Below are 21,030 nucleotides of genomic sequence, written 5' to 3'. Positions count from 1 at the left end.
CGGCGCATTTATATTATCCTATCGGCGCATTCTTTGAAGTCTCTATAATCTCGCAGTCGCTTTCGTCCATTACCAGACTAGTGGCGAAGCTTGCTATTGGTTCTAGACTAGACCCATGTCTCGCCAAGCCTCCTCGCATCTCAACTGTGCACCCAAGTAACGGGGAATGTCTCCCATTTGGCAATTCTTCCAGTAGTTCCGCAACGTCTTGCAATGATTTGGCGAACTGGCCCACATGCCAGCCAAGTAAGCAGGTGTAGCCATGTGGACATAGAGTGTAGATTTTGGCCGGCCAGAGTCAATGATTTGACAAATTCTATCAACGGCGAATGTTAATGTTGTCCCAGAAGGTTCAGAAGGCAGCGTTTCTTCGGTTGCTGGAATTCTCCATGAGAGGAGAGCAATCACTGCCGCGCATCTGTATGTATCCATGCACTTTCCGCGCTCACTCGTGTCCATGCCCAATTTGAGAAGCTGGGCCATGGCTTGAGTGAGCATCTCGCTGAGATTGTCCGTCTTGTTTCCTTTTGCAAGCGATACAAATAGCCAGAATGTTTCAGCCGGGCACCCAACCATGTCAAGAAAATCTTTCGTGAGAGTATTGCGATGCCAATCGTCGAAGATGAGACCTTGCTGGTCTCCAACAGCCCTGTTGGTCGATTGCCTGACAACGGCACCAATTGTGTCCCACCAGCCGAAATATGCAACGATTTGTTCAAATCCGATGAAATTGTTGGATAGTTGCTGGAACTCGTCACTGTTCTGGCAGTGATAATCGAGAAGAGACCGCGCACCACGCAGGTGGCAGTCCCATTCACCAAAGACACCATCCATCACAACCTCGAAAAAGGCAAAGACGGCGATGCCCAGAAAAGCAGCCGGATCCGCAGTATTGAGTGCTTGACTAAGGCTTTTGAGTGCTTCGAGGCGGTGATAGACCAATATGTCCTCGTTTTCCACATCTTGAGGAGGGAGGGATTCCGCAGCGGAGAAGGCTAAGGTTGAGGGATGCGAGGTTGTACTAGAATCTGATCTTCTGCGTCTCCTGATCCTTGCTTGTAGAAAGTTGTCGACTTGAGCAATGAGCCTTAATCCCTGGTCTGATGATGATGTTTGAAAATTGTTTGTGTTATCACCAGATGCCAAACTTGCCACTTTCAAGCTGTGACCAAAGGCGAGAAGATGTTCCACAATATGAGGCTGATCTGCAGCCAATGAATTCTGGGTGAAGTCATTGCCATCATTCGCAGATATAGAACTTGGGTTTCTTAACTCGGCTGATGATGATATGTTTGCTTCGTCAGATAAACCGCGCCTTGGCTCAGTCGGTTGCTCGGCAGGAGATGGCAAAGAAAGTCTGGAGACTGGTGTCACAACAGGACTCGCCGCCCAAACGACTCTCTGAGGATAGCCCCCACAAGCCAGACCAGATTCGACGCAAGGGAGACATTGAGGTCTGTTCAGATCACACTTGACTCCTCGAACCTTGCAGGTCCGACAGTCCCGATCTCGGCGTAAGCCTCGCGGCTTGCCCCGTGGAAGATTGAGTTTTGACCTCGGCATTACTGAGAGATTTTGAGATTAATATTGTGACTTGGGACTATTAGATCCCCTTCCTCTTTTGCGCGGTTATGGAGCAAGGAAAAGACAAGACGCGACATGAGCGACATGCTGCTTATCGTAGTGATAAACGGCTATCGTGGTAACGTCAAGGAAGATTTGATTCCCTTCCCCGTTGGGAATAGTCCAGATCGGGCAACTCTCGAGTCTCTCCCCGCATTCTCTATCAGCGAGAACCTTGTCATTGAAGATAAGAGCTGATAAGGATAACGCTATCTTATCTATACGGATGATGAACACGGGTCACCACCCTAGACCAAGATTCCAGAGCAAACTTACAGAGGGAATACCAAGATTCATAAACGACATCAGTTAAAAGTGAAGTCTGTATTACTCTAGATTTGTTAACTATTATTTTATGTCTAGTTGGAAAATGAAACTGGTTTGTAGTAATTATCCTAACGCTCACAGTGAATATTGATCTCGTGAATGACATGAACTTCACTTTACGGAAGAACAAGAGATTGCCAACGACATGCGACATTGCCCGTTGGAGGAAAACTGCACTCACTCTAGGTTGTTATCCATATTGGTTAAATTTACGATAGTGATAGAAATCTACAAAAGTCAATTCAATACATATATTACTCTACTCGCACGTGCACAATATCTAGATTATCTCTGAAATCGACGACAGAAAGGTTGGCTGTACAAAGACACTTGACGTCATTTAATCTCGTCTACCATTGTATACTTCTGATCACACTGTTTCAACCCCTGGTGACATGTACCCTTTTCACTGACTCATCACTCCTCGTCGCGCTTTTCGTCCATCATGTTGTTGAGAGCTCAGAACGCGTCAATAATGTCCATCAATCGTCAACGTCGCAGTCTTTGTGATCAAGAATTCATCGATCGCGACATCCTTTCCACTTTCCTTGCCATGCCCACTGTCTTTGATGCCACCAAATGGAGCTTCGGCAGACGAGCTGTTGCCCGCGTTCTGTACCAAGTCAGCTTCAAATTCAACGCGTAATTTTAAAGTAGACTTACCAGGCCAATCATGCCCGCATCTAGATTTTCGAACAATCGCCATAGTCTATCGACATTCTTCGTGAAGACGTAACTTGCTAATCCCAGAGGCGTGTCATTCGCTCTCTGCACGACCTCGTCCTCATTCTCGAAGCGGTAGAATCCGAGAACAGGCGCGAATATTTCTTCGTGCGTCATGAGCATGTCGTCTTCCATCTCAGTCAATATCGTAGGCGCTATGAAGTAACCTTGTCCTTCTTCACGTTTTCCAGTACCGAGGACAGTCTTTGCGCCCTTGCTGATGGCGTCTTGGTACAATTCTTCTGCCTTGTCGAGCCCCCGTGGAGTTGTCAACGCGCCCATAGTGCTGCTTTCTTCCATACCGTGTCCTAATTTCAATCCACGAGTTTCTTGCACGACCTTTTCGACAAACGTGTCGTAGATGCTGCTATGCAAAAAAACTCTATTGGAGGTGATGCACGCCTGTCCAGCGTGTCGCCATTTCAGAGGCATGAGTTGAGATACAGCTTGGTCGACATCTGCATCATCAAACACGATGAATGGGCAGTTACCCCCTAGTTCAAAGGTTGTCTTCTTTAGATTCGGCGCACACAAGCTGGCGATGATCTTTCCAACCCTCGTGCTGCCCGTGAAGCTCACTTTCTTGACCCGCGCATCCAAACACAGAGCCTCGGCCACACTTGGTGTGTTCTCCAGTGATGTCGTCACCACGTTCAGTGCTCCAGGAGGAAACCCGGCTTCCAAAGCGAGGTGTGCGACTGAAACACATGTCAAAGGTGTCTCTGGAGAAGGCTTGACTACCATGGTACATCCTGCAGCCAAAGCAGCAGCAGCCTTACGTAGTGCAAGGGCGATTGGGAAATTCCATGGGACAAGGGCGGCGGCAACACCAATAGGTTGCTTAATGGTCACTGCGCGCCGACCAGGGATAGCACAGCTCATTGAAGTACCATGCGCCCGATCAGCCTCCCCAGAGAACCACCAAACAAAGGTAAGGGCATAGTCGATTTCGCCTCGCGCTTCCACGAGTGTCTTTCCTGTCTCGTGGACAAGAATGCGTGCTAGATCTTCACGAGCGGCAAGGATCAGGTTGTGCCATTTCATCAGAGTCTGTGCTCTGAACCGTGGTGTCGTCTTTGAGTAAGTCTTGAATGTTTCATATGAGGATGCAACAGCGGAATCGACATCTGACGTCGTGCAATCTGGACAAGATGCCCACGTCTTTCCGGATCCCGGATCAACAACGTTGAAGGTTTTACCCTCCTTGGCGGATACAAAGTCTCCATTGATCAAAGACTTGCAATGGAAGAGGGACTCGTTCTCGAGTTGGAATGGGCGTTGAAAAGGATTGGCCATTATGTTGTTGGGTGATATATTGCTCGACTTGATTTGACTGATAATGAAACTTTACAAGTTGATGTCCAAATATTTAATCTGTGCTGATGTGATCAAGACGCTTGTCTGCCGCTATTGTCCATCAGGTTGTGCCTCTTTCCAAGGTGCATGCCGACCAATCACAGACATTGATAAACTGTCACAGGAATCATTTCCCCCGCACCAGTGCAATGCGACTGGAACGCGTCCCATAACGACTTTAGATTCCTTTCCTAAAAGGATCTAGCTAGATGGATCCATTCAGCCAAATGGGAAACGGATTCTGATAATGGAGAGGGCGAATGGTAGGCAGTCCTGTACTACAATCGCACTGGCGTGACTGTAGAACTTGGGAGGAAAACAAACTCCAGAGACAGGGTTCTTTTGAAGACGGGCCTCAGGGTATCAGAAAAATTGACCGCTGGGAGCATAAGAGATAAAACTATTAGGACATCTTATGGCACTTAGACTACTTATTTTTATACCCTAAGACTTAGGAGGCCAACTTTTCTGCTACCCACTAGACGGCTGAAAATCGATACATTTTAATTGTTCCAAGTAGATTAGGAAAGGATGTTATAATTCATACAAGACATTTAATTGCAGATCATCTACGAAATAACAAAGCGTCAATTCCTTTAGTTAACCCCTTCAAATCCATGTCGAGGATCGCTTGTCTACACGCATCGGCCTCCATCAACCTAGATAGCAAAATTAGCTTCAGAGTCAATTAGGTATCACACAAAACTCTCACCTCCAAGTCAACACCAGTTATAAATGCAGCCTCATCACTAGCTAGATAACAGCAAGCATTGGCGACGTCGCTTGGCGTGGATGGTCTGCCGATGGGAATAGTGGAAACAAAACCCGCCCTGTTCTCTTCGGTATCTGGCTTTCCGATAAAAAGATGTGTCCTACGCATACCAGTTAGCAAGCAGATTCTCAACAAAGCCGAGACAGAGTACTTGCATGCCAGTGCTTCCAACAACGGGAGAGACAGAATTGAACCGAATCTTTTTGGGTCCATACTCAACAGCCATCGTCTTGGTAGCATTGATGACAGCCGCCTTGGACGCATTGTACCATGTCAACTCTGGCCTCGGTCTGATACCAGCCGTCGAAGCAACCTGGATAAAACATCCAGGTCGGCCACCACCAAGAAAATAAGGGAGAAGGACATTGGTTGAGTGATAAACACTCTTGACGTTGACGTTCATGACGAGATCAAAGTCTTTGTCAGTAACCTGCTCAGTGGGCTTCTTTGGATATGCAGCGCCGGCATTGTTGACCACAATGTCGAGCTGGTTGAACTTTTCCAGAGTAAATTCAAGAACGTGACGCCAATCATCTGGACTCGTCGCATCAGCACGTGAAAAAACACAGTTGAGTTCTTGAGCGACAGCCTGGCCGTGTTGCTCATTGAGATCAGTGATGACGACGTTGGCGCCTTCAGCGATAAACTTGGTAGCGATGCCTTTACCAAAGCCTGATGCACCGCCAGTCACGATTGCTGTCTTCCCTTGGAGTCGTCCTGTCATGTTGTTATTGTGTATGAAGAGATTGGGGGAATGAAATGTGTGGGATTTTCCAGGAAAGAGAGATTTTATGCATGGCCTCTGTCAGTTTTGTTCTTTCTTCTGTCGTCTTTGCTCACGTTGCCAGACTGGTGTCCCCCGCATTTTGTTAATTGCACCCCTATCCATCCATTACGGAAGCGAATGTCCAAGTTAACATCCGGAGCGGGGTAAAACAATCAGTCACAGGAATAACAATTTCTCTTGGCTGCATTTTACTCCATCACAGGAACATTATTGGCGATAACCGGAGATATTCTGAACTCCGAAGTCGGTAGACTGATGTTGCTTCGAGATATCGCATGATGGGGGAACCCGGCATCCATCATCAACTGCTTTGTCAAACCTTCTTGACTACCAAGACATTAGACCTCGTTTCACCAATTCCCCTCATCAATCCTCAATCACACAACTGATACTTGATCGTATTGACCATGTCCCAAATCAAGACATTCCGAATCCTTGTCCTACCAGGAGACCATGTCGGCCCAGAAATCATGACCGAAGCTCTGAAAGTCCTCGATGTCATAGAAGCGAGTCGACCTGACATCCACTTCGAAAAAGATATGGACATCTGCGGCGGCTGCAGTATCGACAAGTACGGAACCCCAATCACAGAATCTGTTCTTGAAAAAGCTGTGGTTAGCGACGCCGTACTCTTTGGCAGCATCGGTGGTCCGGAGTGGGCAGGAGTCGAGCCAACACCAGAGTCTGGCCTGTTGCGGCTCCGTCAGCGCCTCGATGCTTTTGCCAACCTGCGTCCATGCGAGATTCTAGTACCATCTCTTGTCAGTGCATCACCAATAAAGCCTGAGCTTGTGGCAGGGACCAAGTTCATCGTTGTAAGGGAAAATTGCGGCGGTGCGTATTTTGGAAAGAAAGAAGAGAGTGAGGATGAAGCTTCCGATCTTTGGATTTATTCGAGATCGGAGGTTGAGAGGTTGGCCCGTGTGAGTGCTGCCGTTGCGAGGATCTTGCATGCGGGCAGCGAAAAGGCGAACGACGGAAGCAAACCGGTTGTTTGGAGCGCCGATAAAGCAAATGTCCTTGCGAGTGGGAGACTTTGGAGACGCGCAACAACCGACATCTTCAATCGAGAGCTCACAGACATTGACTTGAAACACCAACTCGCCGACAGTCTGGCGATGCTGATGGTGCTTGACCCTAAACGGTTTAACAACAGTGTCATCCACACCGATAATACCTTTGGAGATGTCCTTTCTGATATTTCCGGCGGTATAACAGGTACACTCGGCGTTCTCCCCAGCGCAAGCCTTGCTGGCGTCCCTGGAGAAGGATCTTGCAAAGGGATATATGAGCCCGTCCATGGGAGTGCCCCAGACATATCAGGCAAGAACCTTGCAAACCCTGTGGCGCAGATCTTGAGTCTGGCTATGATGCTTCGCTATTCATTTCTGTTGGAGAAAGAAGCGGATGCCATTGAACAGGCTGTTGCAAAGGTTCTCGATACCAAGGATGGTGGTGGCTTGGAGATCAGGACAAAAGACCTTGGAGGAAGTGCGATGTGCAGTGAAGTTGGGGATGCGGTTTGTAAGGTTCTTGGTGAGATCTTGGAAACTTGAATGTAGAATGAATATGTGGGTTTTATTGTCTATTCTTAGCACTTGTTGCCATTTGATTGCGCGTTGCCAGCATTCGCAAAGTTACCCCCAAAGTTTCCACCCGCGTTTCCGTTATTACCAGCATTTCCGGTATTTCCTCCAGCATTGCCGGCGTTCCCACCGTTGTTGCCAGCGTCTCCATTAGCATCTCCACTACTTCCAGCACCCCCATCAGTGGCACTGCCAGTGTTTCCACCAGCTGCAGCACCCGAGAGCTTAGAGTTGACAAACTTCAGGGCCTCCTTTCCGTAGATACTTACGTATTGCTGGTGATGAGCAGCATCGTTACCATTGCAGCAGAAGGGATCTTGAGCGTCGCAGTAGATCTGAACTTTGTCCGCGTTGGGGCAGACGAAACCTTCGGGTCGAGCATCAAACTGTCGACAATTAGCTTCTTCCTCTTTGTAATGAGTATTTGTCTTTGTATGACTTACGCCGCCAGCGTCGCAGGTCCCGACTCCGTAAGCCAGACCGTGGATAAACCGGGGATCGCCCATCATGATGACGGCCTTGACTTGTTCAACTGCACTTGCTGAGAGAGGAACATTAGAATCAGAGATTGAAGCCCCGTTGTCTGGTCCTCCACAGATGTTATTGTCCATGATCTGGCCACCCTGTTACATAAATTAGCATCATGACTGGGATCGAAGAGTCTTTATCATACTTGAGAGTACCCAATCATGACAATCTTGGTATTGGGACACCTCTTATTGAGCCCATTGACAGCAGTGGTAACAGCCTCAGTACCTTGCTTGGCCGAAGCACCATACTCAACGCCGCCACAAGACGCCTGGCCACCGCAAGCAGGGTAGTCAATGGCCTCGGAAGTAGCCCCCGAGTGATCAGCCTTGATCATGTCGACCAGTGCGCCAGCTGAGCCAAAACCAGGTGCCACGGATGTCTCACGGGCGCCAAAGATGTGAATATCGGGGCATGACTGGGCCTGTGCCTTTGCTGTCAGAGCATTGGCGAGGATGAGAAGAAGGCTTGAATCGAGAGAGGCACGCATTTTGTCTTTGTCGATGAACTGGATTTGAGTGATCTGGTGAACAGCACCTTGTTGAGTATTTATCTAACTATCGAAGTAGACTGTTAGACTGTACAGCCAGTGCATGGATTATCCACCTTGCGTCGCCTCATAATAACCTGTCCTTGGTTGTTTCAGGGGACCTGCTGCTCGGATATATTTTTCGACAAGGATAGTGGATTGGTGGATAATCCAATATCGGTTTCCTTTGAAACAAGTTGCGTTTTACGATCGGCCATCATAATGCGATTCGACAGCCATCTGATCTGATGCCATTTATGGTGATGACGGATGGTGGTATCCGTTGCCGACGGCCCGAAGATGACATGTTCCGTTGTTCCAGATAAATTTACTTAAATGATATGTTGGAACTTTTGGGTCAAGACAGTCTCCACTGTCACGCGAACGCTACATTGACCAAGACGAGATGAATTAATCCATCACGCGAGTTATTCTGGTTAGATTCCGGCATGACTATCCGTAGTCTGGTAGATAAGAAAAGTTCAATTACCGAGTCACTAAGTGCCGGGATATCCGTATAAAACCAAGTACTACGTAGTCTTGGAAGTATAGTTCCAATGATATAAATGACTGACTGATCTTATACTTCTTACAGCCAACGATCCTGGTATCATAAGAATGAATGTGCTCTGGCAGGAGACCCCAGAATGATAATGGAATTTGTCAAGCACCGTCACGTTGGATGTTTCTATACAGATAACCCCTGTAAGCATTGCGATCATATTGTCTTGAAGAAGAAGGCGATTTATAATTGCATCATTTTTTTCACCTATAAGGATTACTCGCCAGCACACATATAATTGCTCAATAAGCACATAGATCATCATAACCCATCACCGAGCGTTTTCAAAAGCCAAAGTCTATACAAGTCTAAAACACCTTTTCTACAGAGACAATAATCATCAAAACTCCAATCATAACTTCGAGTCTAATTGTTTTACTATTTTCGTCTCAATATACGTCACGGGAGAGTGTTGGTCTCGTACCTCTAACCCTTCTTCATTTGGGCGAGATAGGATTCCACATCTGACTCCCTCAGACGGGTGGCCTTACCGTTGACCTGCTCTCCAATGTCTGTTTGATATCCCTTCATCTTCTCCAGGTATTCAGGGATGAAAGCACCGAGGATGCGGATGGCAAGAAGGGCAGCGTTGGTGGAGTTGTTGATACCCACCGTGGCAGTTGGAACACCTCGCTAATACGTGTCAGTTTGTGCAGAGTCAAAAAGAAAAAGGCATTGAAACTTACAGGCATTTGGACGATGCTGAGAAGTGAATCCATTCCGTCGAGATGAGTAGCCTTGACGGGAACTCCAATGACGGGGAGAGGCGTGTAAGCCGAGATCATGCCTGGCAAGTGAGCAGCTCCTCCAGCAGCAGCGATAATAACTTTGATGCCACGATCAGCAGCAGCAACAGCGACATCCCCCATCTTGACGGGCGTTCGGTGTGCAGAAGTAATATCAACCTCCCATGGGACACCAAATTGTGTGAGAATATCAAGACCAGCCTTGAGAACAGGGAGATCCGAGTCAGAACCCATGGTAACAAGAACCAATGGGTCCTTTGCAGTCTTGACAACAGCTTGCTCAGGTCTCATAGCCTTGCTCTTGGCCTCAATTCTCTCCTGGCGCATATCAGCCGCCAATTGGACAAGAGGCTTCGCAAACTCTTCGAGATCCTTGATGCTCCCCTCCAGACCAGTGAGAGTGATGTGGCCAATCTTGCGCCCGGGCTTGGATTGCTTGCCGTAGAGGTGGGGATAGACGCCAATCTTAGGAGCAAACATGGACTTGGCCTTGTTGACCAGAGGGATATGAGATTCTGGTGAAGCGCCGCCGAGGATGTTGATCATGATGCTGGACGAGACGTGGGGCTCGAGCGTTTCGGGGAGGGGTTCGTCGAGGATGGATGTAAGTTGGGCCTTGTACTGAGACCTGGGATATTTAGCTCGTACCACAGAAAATAATATGGATTGGACTGGGGAAACTCACATGTAGGGCACTGCTTCGATTGTGAGATGTCCGGAATTGTGAGGTCGGGGAGCAATCTCATTGACGAGGATGTCATTGTTCTCAGTGACAAACATCTCAACAGCAAAAACGCCTCGTCCCCAGAGCTTCTCAACCACACTGACAGCAACCTCCTGGGCACGCTTGGATACAGCATCGGGGGTGTCGCGTGGAGGCATGTAAACGCGCGAACAGACGTTGTCCTCATGGACAGTCTCCACGGCCGGGTACGGCACCAGACGCTTTGTCTTACCATCGGCGTCCTCTGTGCGGATGACGATGACGGAGAGCTCACGTTGGAAGGGGACGTACTTTTCAGCATAGCATTGTAGGTTTCCAAACTCGGTCACGGCTGTCTCGATGTCGTGATCGTTGGCGATCTTGATATTTCCACGTCCATCGTAAGAATCCTTTCGCGATTTGAGCATGAAAGGCAGGCCGTACTTGTTGGAAATATCCTTGAGAGCAGCACGCATGTCATCACTACCCGACGCTTGAACAGCGACCTGCTCAGCAATAGGAATGCCCTGCTTGCCAAGATAATCCTTCTGCTCATACTTGTCCTGGATAAGACGCAAGGTCTTCCATGAAGGGTAGACAACAACCTTGCCCTCCTTGCTCAGCTCCTCGAGAACAGCAGTCTCGATGTGTTCCGTCTCGACACTGAGGACCTTGCAGTGCGAGGCAAGTTCCCTGATCTTGGCGGAGTCCTTGAAAGATCCGTCGACGTGGTACTTGCTGCGGGAGACTTGTTTGGCTGGGGCGTCTTGAGCGTCGAGGATGGCGATTTCAACTTCGAGGGGTGATGCGGCCTCGCATAGCATTCGGCCGAGTTGGCCACCGCCGAGAAGTCCGAGCTCTGGCTTTCCACTCATTTCTTTTGGCTGGGATGTATTGAGGTATCGTGGAGTTGTTGCTGGATTTGTGCGATGAGGTCAGAGGTAGGGAAATTTTCTGGATCGGAGCATGAATGTGGGGCGCGGGGTGAAAAGGGGATGACTAAGCACAACTCTGTTTTCGGACACACATGATGATAGCAGCAAAAGGCGCGATAGCATAAGATGGAAGGTCGAGTTCTTACAGAGCAGTGTTTCAGAAGTACCAATTGATGTAAAATTTATTTAAATTTCAATAATGATGGTTTTGGATACTGTCGTTGGGAACGAGAGTCAGCTCCTATCAGACATGGTCAAGCTCCGATATCGTTCTGCCCCGCTTCACTCAACTGAGATGGTTCAATCCCCGTTCGAGACACCTTTTATCAAATTTTGCAATTTCAAGGTCTTTCATCAATTCATTGATGGATCGATTGATTTCATTACAACAGAGATCAGGCATGATACAGAGAGCATCGGGGAGGTATAGGAGGTCATCTACAATTGTCCCACACTTAGGGCCAACTTTGAGCAGGAGAGAGCGCCCATAATCGACATTCGTTAATAAAAAGCAACGCGGTAATTGTAATTCTGCCGATGAGCAATTTACTGGAGAATATATTTAATTTTTTAAATTAATGAACTAGTCAACTGCAGCAATCTATAACAGTCTGAAGTCTGAACTGTGAGACACCGCATCATGGCAGGTGGAAACACCAAAGCGTATGCCGCGAGGCTTAATCCAAATGGGCAGATGACCAGAAATGCCAAGAATTATCTGCATCCAGTCATGTGCTATTCGGAACAATTCCGCCCTCGTCAATCTCATACACTCACTGGCCAAAAATGCCTTGGCTAGCTGTAACCATCTGCCAAGTAACAACAATGATTGCACAGCCTCATTGAGTACCATATAACAGAGTGTACGCTCCATCTCTCATTGAAAGTAATGTTTCGATTTCCGACTAGTATTTACAACTGTGTTAGTAGAGAATGGAGTTTGCAACCGTCTTCGATGACCCGTGGTCTAAAAAACCTATTCCTTTGGGAGATGCTGCAATAGTAAGTTGAGTACCCATTGTTCCAGAGCCTCTCCCGGCTGATATCGACACTAGCAACATCTCGAACTTATTGAGATATTCCTGAAAGTCATCACACATTTGGGTGACGACAATGGCTACATCAGCGATGAGACATTGGCATACTCAGAATGGAGATATATTGTCTACGTCCAAATGATCGATCTACGAGGGCATTCTCCGAGTGACATTCTACCACCATGGTATGTATGCGTCGTCTAACATGGAAGCCGATAACCAACGCTGGTAGGGACGTTGCACTTATCATGTACCTGCATATGCTTTCGCCGCCGCGTTTTCACCACTACATATATGACAATCGCTCTACAGTATTCGATGGTATATTTGGCCTTCGTCATCGTCACTTCCCAATGACAAAGTTACTTTCAGGAGAGTGGTATCCAAGGAAAAGCAGGAAACATTGGTTAGAATCTAATTCACCTGACCGTGCCGGTTGTCCAGGTCCAAACCTTCCATACCAACTCTGGTCTTCTCCTCCTTGGGAACCAAAGCGAGCTTCCAAGGTTGTTTCCTCGGTACTCGGTAGAGATGCATCTCAATCTCCCAGTTCAAAATCACGATGGACTACACCAACCGATAAGAAAGCTCCGGGTAAATCAAAGAACCAGGAGTCTCGTGTCGTGATTATGCATGATTGGCTTCGTTGTCGAACAGCTGTTCCGGAGCAAGGCTTCAAAGTCTGGGGCATCGAGGAATACACAGCAATAAGAACTCAGCGCGTTGAAGAAAGATGTCGGAATCAGAGTCAGCATGAACAGTTCAACGCAACTTGCGGACTTCGACCATGGCCGGCACTCCAAGATTTACGAACCGAACTAGAACAGCAGATATCATTCTGGAAGGTTATGGTACATGCGAAGAACACGTTGTCAGGGTTTGCTGATACTTTGAACGAACACATGAAAGACTATAAGAACTATATGGGTCTAGTTGGTCACGTTTTGTGGAGGAAAGGCAGATATGGCCGTTACGAGTCGAAACATGACCCAAATAATCAACCAGTGTCTAGGTCAGACTGTCAGTCAACAACAAAACGTGTTGGACCGCAATTAACTCGATTGCTCCCTCCGACTTTACAGATAGATCTTCTTTGGCACACCCACCGACTCTACCCGGCACATTACTGGCTGTTCTGTTGCGAGCAAGCGAATTGGATAGTGGAACCAGAGCCTACGTCTGGCGCAGGAGCGGGTGATGTGTTGCTGAAACATACAAAGGAGGAGTGGAAACATAGATATTCGGACGACACCGAAAGAGGAACGTCAGTTGGTCAATGGTTTACAGAATACGTTCCATACGCGGCCAGGCTTGCTCCTCCAGACATCGGGCGGACTAACTTGTCGAATATAGTCAATGGGGTAGATGCAGTGAGGCAACGGAGAGTCATACGGAGGACAGGAAGAAATGATGACATAAGCGGAGGCGGAGGAGCTGGATTTAGTGGAGGAGATGGAGGTTGTGGTGGTGATGGCGGTGGTGGAGGAGGAGAATAGCAAGTTGTTAGTTGTTTTGTTCCCGTAACTAGAACTTTGCTCATCTAAGGTCAAGTATCTTGTAATAGCATCAGGGGTGGCACGTCTACTCTACTAGCCCAGGCAAATCTCTATAGTCTTCCTCAGACTTGTCAATCTACGCACCGCTTTCAATAGGCTACCTGTTAACAAGTTTGAATAGCTGCAAGGGTGTGGCACTTCTGGATTTTCATTACTCACGAACCCTCTCGTTACTATCTAGACTAGTTTTTAGAGACTTCAGGTGGGAATGGAGAGACAAGTGGGTTGTTAATTGGTCATTTGGCTTGACTGTGACACTAAGTACTGCTGTTGTTTGCTCTGAGTTTCGGTCGCCTTCTCGCTTGGACCCTACACTGCCGCGACTGTAGATTTCAATTGGTTTGTACTCAGAGCATATCGGTATTACATGATATCGTTCTTACAATAATGTAGATAGCAGTGTGCATTACTCATGACATTCTGGCCAGAGTGACAGTTGACCCTTGCGTCTCTTCCTCACCCTCGGTAACTATAACAATCGGTGCGTCGACTTCCGCAGTAAAGTTATCTGTTGGATTGCGGAGAAACGATGCGGCTGTTGATACATCAGTTACCAACCCAACGATATTCTGGACTGTGTTCCACTTACCAATGACTGCAACAAATGATATAGAGGCTGTGGTTACCCAGACACCTCGAAAGCCAACCCTGTACGCTTCGAGAAGACCTTCATGGCCAGCTTCTATAATTTCCGGTGAGATTCCATCGATTAGTTTTATCGCCGTTTCGTTGTTACTGACGAATGCAGAGATAAGTTGAGGCAGTTCTTTGTTTGGGAATCCGAGTGGCAAAACCGCGTCAGCAATTTCAGGACCCAGGCTAGATGAGAACCCGTGATGGAAGACGGCACTGTAAACGGCTAGCCCAACGGACCCCCCCAAGCTCCTCAAAGAGATCATGAGACCCGAAGCGATTGCGACCAATTCTTGGGGGGTTGCGAAATGGGCTGCTGTGACGAGCGATGGTAGACAGATACCTAATCCAAGCCCTAAAAAAATGGGAAACGCCCATATCTGACTTGTGGTTGTTTCTTTAGAAATGGTTGCCATCAAGATATTGAAGACCACAAAAGAACAAAAGGCGGCGATGGTGGGTACACGCACAGCTTTTGTCTTTGAGCACCAGAGACCTGAGAGAATGGCAGATATGCCAAGAGCCGCAAAGGCAACGGAGTAATGTGCGCCAGTAATCAGGCTGTCTTGTGAGAAGAACATACTGACTTGAAACGCGAAGTAGTCGTTGGTACAGAAGAATACCATCCCTTCGACGAAGATACAGCCAAGAGCCAATGGGAAGTTTCGGTCCTTGAACAGACGATGGTGAAACATGCCATCTCTCTTCACCATCGTCTCGTAAGCTACTAATCCAATGGCAAAACAGAGGCCGATGATAAAAGTAACGGAGACATGTGCATCAGTCCAAGAGTACGGATTATGAATCCATGTGAGGGACATGCAAAAGAGGACAAGGGCAGGTGTTAAGAAGCCATATCCAAGCCAATCCAAACGCCGCAACTTCTCGTGGAAGCTAAACACAAGCTGTAATGCTCTTGGGGGAGGCGAGTATAGTAGTTGTACCGAGACAGTAGCGAGGGCATACAAGCCAGCTACTATATACCAATACACGCGAAACCCAACATGATTCTCATTTCTTGTGACTGCACCTCCAACCAGTAATCCCATGATCGCTCCCAACGACGCAGCAACATTTACGCTAGCCTGTGCCCAGGGACGATATTTTCTCGCAAAGACCTCCGATACGATAGCATGGAGCAGAGGCTGAGCACCGTAAGATATACCTGTCACGGCAAAACCAGTGATAGCCAAACATGGGGAATTGGCACGGGCTATAATGAGAGAACCGATAAAACCACAGGTGGTCAATATGACGAGAAATATCTTGCGGCCCCAGAGGTCGGCGGCTTGGCTGACGGGGATACCTAGTATGGCTGTGAAGATTGCGAGGGTCTGCGTGTACCAAACTGAATCGGAGGAGTCGCCTACCGTGGCTGCAATGTCCCGTGTCAAAGCTCCTGAGCCAACGACGTTGGCCACTTGGGCGAAGTAGATTAGATTGATGGACTGGCAACATGTCAGTAAGTATACGATGGTAGACAGTAGATGTAACTTGCCAGAAGCAAGAGTATACTCTTAAGCGACAAATTGGTATCCTTCCTGGATTTTGTAATCTCTCTATTGAGGACGATTGGTATTTTGGAAACCATTGCATACAATTGTTTCGTGAGTCAATATTTGGACAGCTTGCCATGAGATAATTCACTCATTTTATTTTATGGCTTTTACTGACGTTTTATCTGCTCCAAAGGGCCTTGCATTAATGTGTTATTTCTAATCCATTGGTAGGGTTAATATTATTATATTACTGCCATTGTCTCGTAGCTCAGCTATGCGCCCGCAATCTGACCTTTTCTATCAAAGTTACAATATGCATTGAGCTGTATCATTATCACCTTTTTAGATATACATGAACCTTATTTCTCAATGCTTGTGTTTATTTTAGGAGCAGTAGCAGGCAAAACTGAAACAATAGCTCTGTAACTAGTTGCAGAGCTAAAATGCACACCACTTAGTGGGCGCAATGACACAGACGTCGGATTATTCCAAGTAATACGTGAACAACGTTAACGTGGACAAGGCTCGTGACGCAGAATTATATCTCTGTACTTCTGGTGGCTTTTGAACATCGCTAACTCGAACCGTCGTCTTCGTATTGTCCCTCATCTGCTGTCTTGTGAAATCCTCGAGGGGATCGATGCGTTCCTTGACTGTGTCGTTGACTTATTTAAGCGCCATCATAGCATCCTGATTCTCGCGTAATGACTGATTGATCTTCTTCTCTAACTGTTCCTTGGAGAAACGTTTCAACTGAAGTCGTGTCGGCTCCATGGTGGCACAGGACAGAATCTAGCGTGAGCCACCTCAGCAAATCCCTGTACCCGCTCTCTCGCATTCTTCATGACCTCATCTAACGACTCGACTGTACCAATGTGTATTTTATTAAGTTGTCTTGAAGAACGCTGCTCACGCTAGACGAGCTAAGAAACATCCTCTGATGCACTGTCTTTATGCCTCCTTAGTCCAATATTCCAATACTGTCGTTCAATTGGTAAACATAACCGTTCACTTACCGACGAAGACATCAAGCATCAGCTCGTCTCGACGATTTAGCATTATGGGATAGAACAGACATTCATCCAGCATCAAGACTGCAACTTGAGTCCTTGCATATGACAATCGAACCTCGGCAAGGCTTAACCCTTAGTCACTAGCCCAGACTCCAAAAGGGCAAGTGGAAAGAGGCTTTTCTAAAACGAATTCATACTAGTCTTAGAACTGCAAGTTTGCGGGGTGAGGACCTGATGGAAATCCCCCAACTGATCCAGTCAGTCTTCGTATAAATCTGCTCGGTATCTCGTGATACATCCATCCACTTCACTCCCGCACCACCATCGCCACTCCAAAATGTCCGGACTTTGGGCTCAAGCAGTAACTCAATATGACCCCTTCAGGGTTGAAGTCATTGGATCTCTTGCTATCCAGGTCCTCTTCTGGTGGATTCCTTCTGCCGGCTTTGTTTTGCTTGATCGACTGGCGCCTTCTTTTGCTGCAAAACACAAGATCCAACCTGCCCCGAAGCAGCCGGCATCTTCTGAAATCTTTGATGCGGTCGTTATTTCTCTCAGAAATCAATTTATTATCACCGGACTACAAGTCACTCCGGCTATCCTCTCAACCTCAACCAGGTCCTCCGCCTTCCAGATCACCCCATCGTTGCCATCTGCAAAGGATTTCATCCTTCACTTCTCAATCTGTCTGATTGCCCGAGAGATTTTATTCTATTACGCTCATCGATTACTCCATTTACCTTATCTATATCGCCGCATCCACAAGATTCATCACAAGTTCACCGCGCCCGTGTCATTCGCATCACAGTATGCTCATCCTATTGAGCACATTGTAGCAAACACGATTCCCATTGTCCTTCCACCTGTACTATTGCAGACTCATATCCTGACAATGTGGGCGTTTGTTTCCTGGCAGCTCATCGAGACGGCGACCGTCCATAGTGGCTATGATTTCTTCGGGGGTGCGGCATATCGTCATGATCGACATCATGAGAGGTTCAATGTTCATTTTGGGGGGATGCCGTGGTTGGACCGGTTGCATGGTACTGATGAAACTGAAGGGTTGGTGAAGAAAAGTAGTTGATACTCTGCTGAACTCTACCAACCACCCTTCGAGAGAAGATACCTGACTGGACTCCTATTCAACTTCATAGCCACGTGATAGAAAGCATGGTTGACAATTTGAGTTTAAGGAAAACCATAAAGTCCACAGTCTGGACATTAGAGGATACTTTAGACCATTCAATCTAAAATGTCAGTTATGCAAAAAGCTTGTATGTTAAACTTTATGAGTCATACCATCACTTGATTATCTATAAATACCTACAAACATCTGCAGCCATCGGTTTCCATTATCTCCTCCTAACATTCGTATTTCACAAAACATCATGGATACTTCACAGGCGTCACTCTGTGAATACGGTGTGCGCACATTTTGGGAAATTATACAAGGTTATCACGGATTTTCAGCCTACTGTCCTTATCTCATAACATGTTATGATTACTCAGATGATCCGACTGTTCCAGATTTTGCAGTGGGTTCCGACCACACTAAAGAAGCTGACATCTGCGAATACGACTCGAAGTATCTCAAGACAATTTCGCCTCCATGGAACATGTTGTCGGTCGAAATGCAGCACTTGATCCGCAAAGAACTTCTGTTGATATTTTTTGAAAACACAGCCGCGGAAATGCGACGCTTGTACGAATACAATGTCGTATGGGGATCTTTTTGTGACATAGACCTGCCGCCTGTCAAGCTTCCCCCACTTGTCAATATCAAGCCAGAAAATATCACACACTTTTTAAATAAGGAGGTGATGTTATATATCGACGCAGATAAGATTGGGTACGGTGGCTACAAAATTGCTGGCACATTCATGTTTCGCGAATGGCTTCGTCTTCATGAAGGACGTCCTACATTTCAAAGAGAAAGCTTTGTCGCCGCGCCCATGAATCTTGATCAGAGTTTCAAGTCACTGAAAAAGCTTTCGAAATTCCACAGCGATCTCTATTATACGATGCTTCCACATCTTGATGACCTTGTGGACTTTTATCTGAAGAATCAGAAATCCGACACCATACCGCCACCTCATTTCCAGCCTATACCCAGCAGGCGAATTCAGCCGCTTTACGACTACGGTTACACGTTACGTCCTCTTTTTCGTGAGCTATATATGATAATTGACGATCAGGCTATGGAGGAGATCCCTCCTTTATGTCGTCCAGCACGGCATTAGGAGAGTGTAACTTACCGCCCTCAAAAGGAGGAGTATCACAACCACGTAATGTCTCATTGTACCGTGTTACTGGTTAGAACAGGCGACGATTATCATCTTTTCTATCCTATTAGCTTCTTACCTCTCTTTGAGGCTGGCTTGGCTATTGACGTTGGTCCACCGTACTACGAGGACAAACTGGAGCCGACTGTTGTACGGGTGAAGTTGGATGTCGCCATTCGCTTTATCCATGACCTTCTAAACAGGGGAGAAGAATCCAGTACAGACTACAAGTATGCAGTTGATAGAGCGAAACGAGAACAAGAAGAGTGGTGTCAGTCATGGGTTGGCAAAGTTATCTGCCATTCACAGGAGGTCGGAATGGATGCTGGCAACTATTCTTGGTTGGCGGTGCGACGGGCACTGGCCAGGATGAATAATGAAGCTTTTGACATAAACCAGGTCTATCCAGATCATGAGCTTCTACGTCTTTGGTGCTTCTGAGGATTTTTCTTTACTCTCGATTTGATTGGAGTTATAAGTTGAACGCATTTCTAAATAGCTCATTCATTGGAAAGACAGGAGACAAGTATATCGTGCTTATAAAAACACTTGACAGTTCCATGAATAGTTCCAATCGATTGGGTATTAACAAGCGTAGTTCATCTGTAGAATAAGATGACCCTCTCGGTAGTCGACCTTCTCAGGTGGGTTGCATAAAAGCCGGTACTGATTTAGTGGTTGATATAAATATTAGATCAGTCTTAGTATATGTATTGCCTAAGAGTGGACTAATGATTTCGTCTGCCATGCTTTAGGTCCCTATTTTTTAGTAACTCGTCTGCCTTGTAACTATAGGGTAAGATAATACTGAAAGGATCAGTCTTATTAGGTCTTCAGAGGAAGGGTCTGTGCCATATAACCAACCATTAGTGGAGATTACACGTAGAAACGCGTCACTCTATATTTTCTTGAGCGCGATGTAATACCCTAGATCCAGGGAAACCGTCTCGCCCAAGCCGATGCACTGATGTTGCCTTAAACGATATTGTCATGCTCGTCAAGTTCTGGCATGTCCACGCGTGTTTACCAAGCTGGGGCCATTGCCACCTGGATTAGGTAGTTGGATCCTGTGTCACGGAGTACTAGACTCCCGCTTGTTGGTGAGAGTGTGTGGTAGGTGTGATTTTTGATGGAGACGGTTCATCGTTCAGGCAGAAAATAATGCGGACACATTTTTACAATGTATCTACTCGATTGAATCTCACTGACACAGTCTGCCCAATTGTTTATGGAAAGTTTAGTTTATTTTACTCAATAGGAGCATTAGCTAAAGTATCAACCGCCGCAGAAGGAAGGAGGCCTTGGTCAACAACGATCTGGATAAAAGTCTTTGCCCAATCTTGGCAGTTCTCGCCCTTGAATCTGCGTTAGATTATAGAGAATCATTTGGAGACACTGCTTACTGAGAAGGGGTCAAGAGGATTGGGAGCAGTTCCAGCTCCTGGTAGAGATCTTGTCACCTGCTCAAGGTCATCAAGATGCGATTCATCGATTTGACCCAAGCTGAAGGTTGTGTATTTCCGGAATGTGTTTTTTAGATCGTAATTGCGTTTAATTTCAGGTTGGTAACCGTGAAAGCCAGAACCGACTGCCTGGAAAACAGTTCCTTTCGACAAGTCAGACCTCCCCATGAAGATGCTCCAGTGTCCAGGGACACGCTTTCTAGTGGTGGACTGATTGTACACCACTAAGCAAACGTCCAAGAGCATTGTGGAGGATTTGAAATGGCAGGAACTGTATGAGATGTGAGAGGGTTGAAGACGGAGACAATCTGGGTCTGTAAGAACGTCTAGTCGCAATGACAATTCGGCATGAAGAGAAAAGAACGAGTCG

The 21,030-nt window shown here is 46.9% G+C and overlaps 10 protein-coding genes across 10 annotated transcripts, besides 2 other annotated features; 3 read left to right on the top strand and 7 right to left on the bottom strand.

Annotated features, from left to right (window-relative positions):
* Positions 1-102: 102 nt before the first annotated feature.
* FPSE_05701 (uncharacterized protein) lies at positions 103-1,563 on the bottom strand (the record flags this gene model as incomplete). The annotated part of the gene is made up of 1 exon (XM_009258819.1): positions 103-1,563. The coding sequence occupies one exon, from the start codon at positions 1,561-1,563 to the stop codon at positions 103-105; it is 1,461 nt and encodes a 486-aa protein (XP_009257094.1).
* Positions 1,564-2,419: 856 nt separating this feature from the next.
* FPSE_05700 (uncharacterized protein) lies at positions 2,420-3,969 on the bottom strand (the record flags this gene model as incomplete). Its single annotated transcript, XM_009258818.1, has 2 exons — positions 2,420-2,563; positions 2,614-3,969. 2 exons carry the CDS (start codon positions 3,967-3,969, stop codon positions 2,420-2,422), a joined length of 1,500 nt encoding a protein of 499 aa, XP_009257093.1.
* A 695-nt stretch (positions 3,970-4,664) lies between these two features.
* FPSE_05699 (uncharacterized protein) lies at positions 4,665-5,525 on the bottom strand (the record flags this gene model as incomplete). The annotated part of the gene is made up of 3 exons (XM_009258817.1): positions 4,665-4,688; positions 4,742-4,901; positions 5,017-5,525. 3 exons carry the CDS (start codon positions 5,523-5,525, stop codon positions 4,665-4,667), a joined length of 693 nt encoding a protein of 230 aa, XP_009257092.1.
* A 470-nt stretch (positions 5,526-5,995) lies between these two features.
* Positions 5,996-7,144, top strand: FPSE_05698 (uncharacterized protein; the record flags this gene model as incomplete). The annotated part of the gene is made up of 1 exon (XM_009258816.1): positions 5,996-7,144. One exon carries the CDS (start codon positions 5,996-5,998, stop codon positions 7,142-7,144), a length of 1,149 nt encoding a protein of 382 aa, XP_009257091.1.
* A 35-nt stretch (positions 7,145-7,179) lies between these two features.
* FPSE_05697 (uncharacterized protein) lies at positions 7,180-8,192 on the bottom strand (the record flags this gene model as incomplete). Its single annotated transcript, XM_009258815.1, has 3 exons — positions 7,180-7,560; positions 7,618-7,797; positions 7,848-8,192. 3 exons carry the CDS (start codon positions 8,190-8,192, stop codon positions 7,180-7,182), a joined length of 906 nt encoding a protein of 301 aa, XP_009257090.1.
* A 1,027-nt stretch (positions 8,193-9,219) lies between these two features.
* Positions 9,220-11,117, bottom strand: FPSE_05696 (uncharacterized protein; the record flags this gene model as incomplete). The annotated part of the gene is made up of 3 exons (XM_009258814.1): positions 9,220-9,426; positions 9,480-10,167; positions 10,225-11,117. 3 exons carry the CDS (start codon positions 11,115-11,117, stop codon positions 9,220-9,222), a joined length of 1,788 nt encoding a protein of 595 aa, XP_009257089.1.
* Positions 11,118-11,732: 615 nt separating this feature from the next.
* Positions 11,733-11,757: a repeat region.
* Positions 11,758-12,110: 353 nt separating this feature from the next.
* Positions 12,111-13,412, top strand: FPSE_05695 (uncharacterized protein; the record flags this gene model as incomplete). The annotated part of the gene is made up of 4 exons (XM_009258813.1): positions 12,111-12,179; positions 12,233-12,399; positions 12,765-13,234; positions 13,297-13,412. The coding sequence occupies 4 exons, from the start codon at positions 12,111-12,113 to the stop codon at positions 13,410-13,412; spliced, it is 822 nt and encodes a 273-aa protein (XP_009257088.1).
* A 243-nt stretch (positions 13,413-13,655) lies between these two features.
* Positions 13,656-13,703: a microsatellite.
* Positions 13,704-14,180: 477 nt separating this feature from the next.
* On the bottom strand, positions 14,181-16,159 carry FPSE_05694 (uncharacterized protein; the record flags this gene model as incomplete). The annotated part of the gene is made up of 3 exons (XM_009258812.1): positions 14,181-14,305; positions 14,360-15,851; positions 16,154-16,159. The coding sequence occupies 3 exons, from the start codon at positions 16,157-16,159 to the stop codon at positions 14,181-14,183; spliced, it is 1,623 nt and encodes a 540-aa protein (XP_009257087.1).
* Positions 16,160-18,303: 2,144 nt separating this feature from the next.
* Positions 18,304-19,155, top strand: FPSE_05693 (uncharacterized protein; the record flags this gene model as incomplete). Its single annotated transcript, XM_009258811.1, has 1 exon — positions 18,304-19,155. The coding sequence occupies one exon, from the start codon at positions 18,304-18,306 to the stop codon at positions 19,153-19,155; it is 852 nt and encodes a 283-aa protein (XP_009257086.1).
* Positions 19,156-20,444: 1,289 nt separating this feature from the next.
* Positions 20,445-20,906, bottom strand: FPSE_05692 (uncharacterized protein; the record flags this gene model as incomplete). Its single annotated transcript, XM_009258810.1, has 2 exons — positions 20,445-20,552; positions 20,601-20,906. 2 exons carry the CDS (start codon positions 20,904-20,906, stop codon positions 20,445-20,447), a joined length of 414 nt encoding a protein of 137 aa, XP_009257085.1.
* Between the last annotated feature and the right edge of the window lie 124 nt (positions 20,907-21,030).

Source organism: Fusarium pseudograminearum, chromosome 1, assembly GCF_000303195.2.
Source record: "Fusarium pseudograminearum CS3096 chromosome 1, whole genome shotgun sequence".
Lineage (NCBI taxonomy): Eukaryota > Fungi > Ascomycota > Sordariomycetes > Hypocreales > Nectriaceae > Fusarium > Fusarium pseudograminearum.
This window is presented reverse-complemented; position numbering and strand designations above follow the sequence as displayed.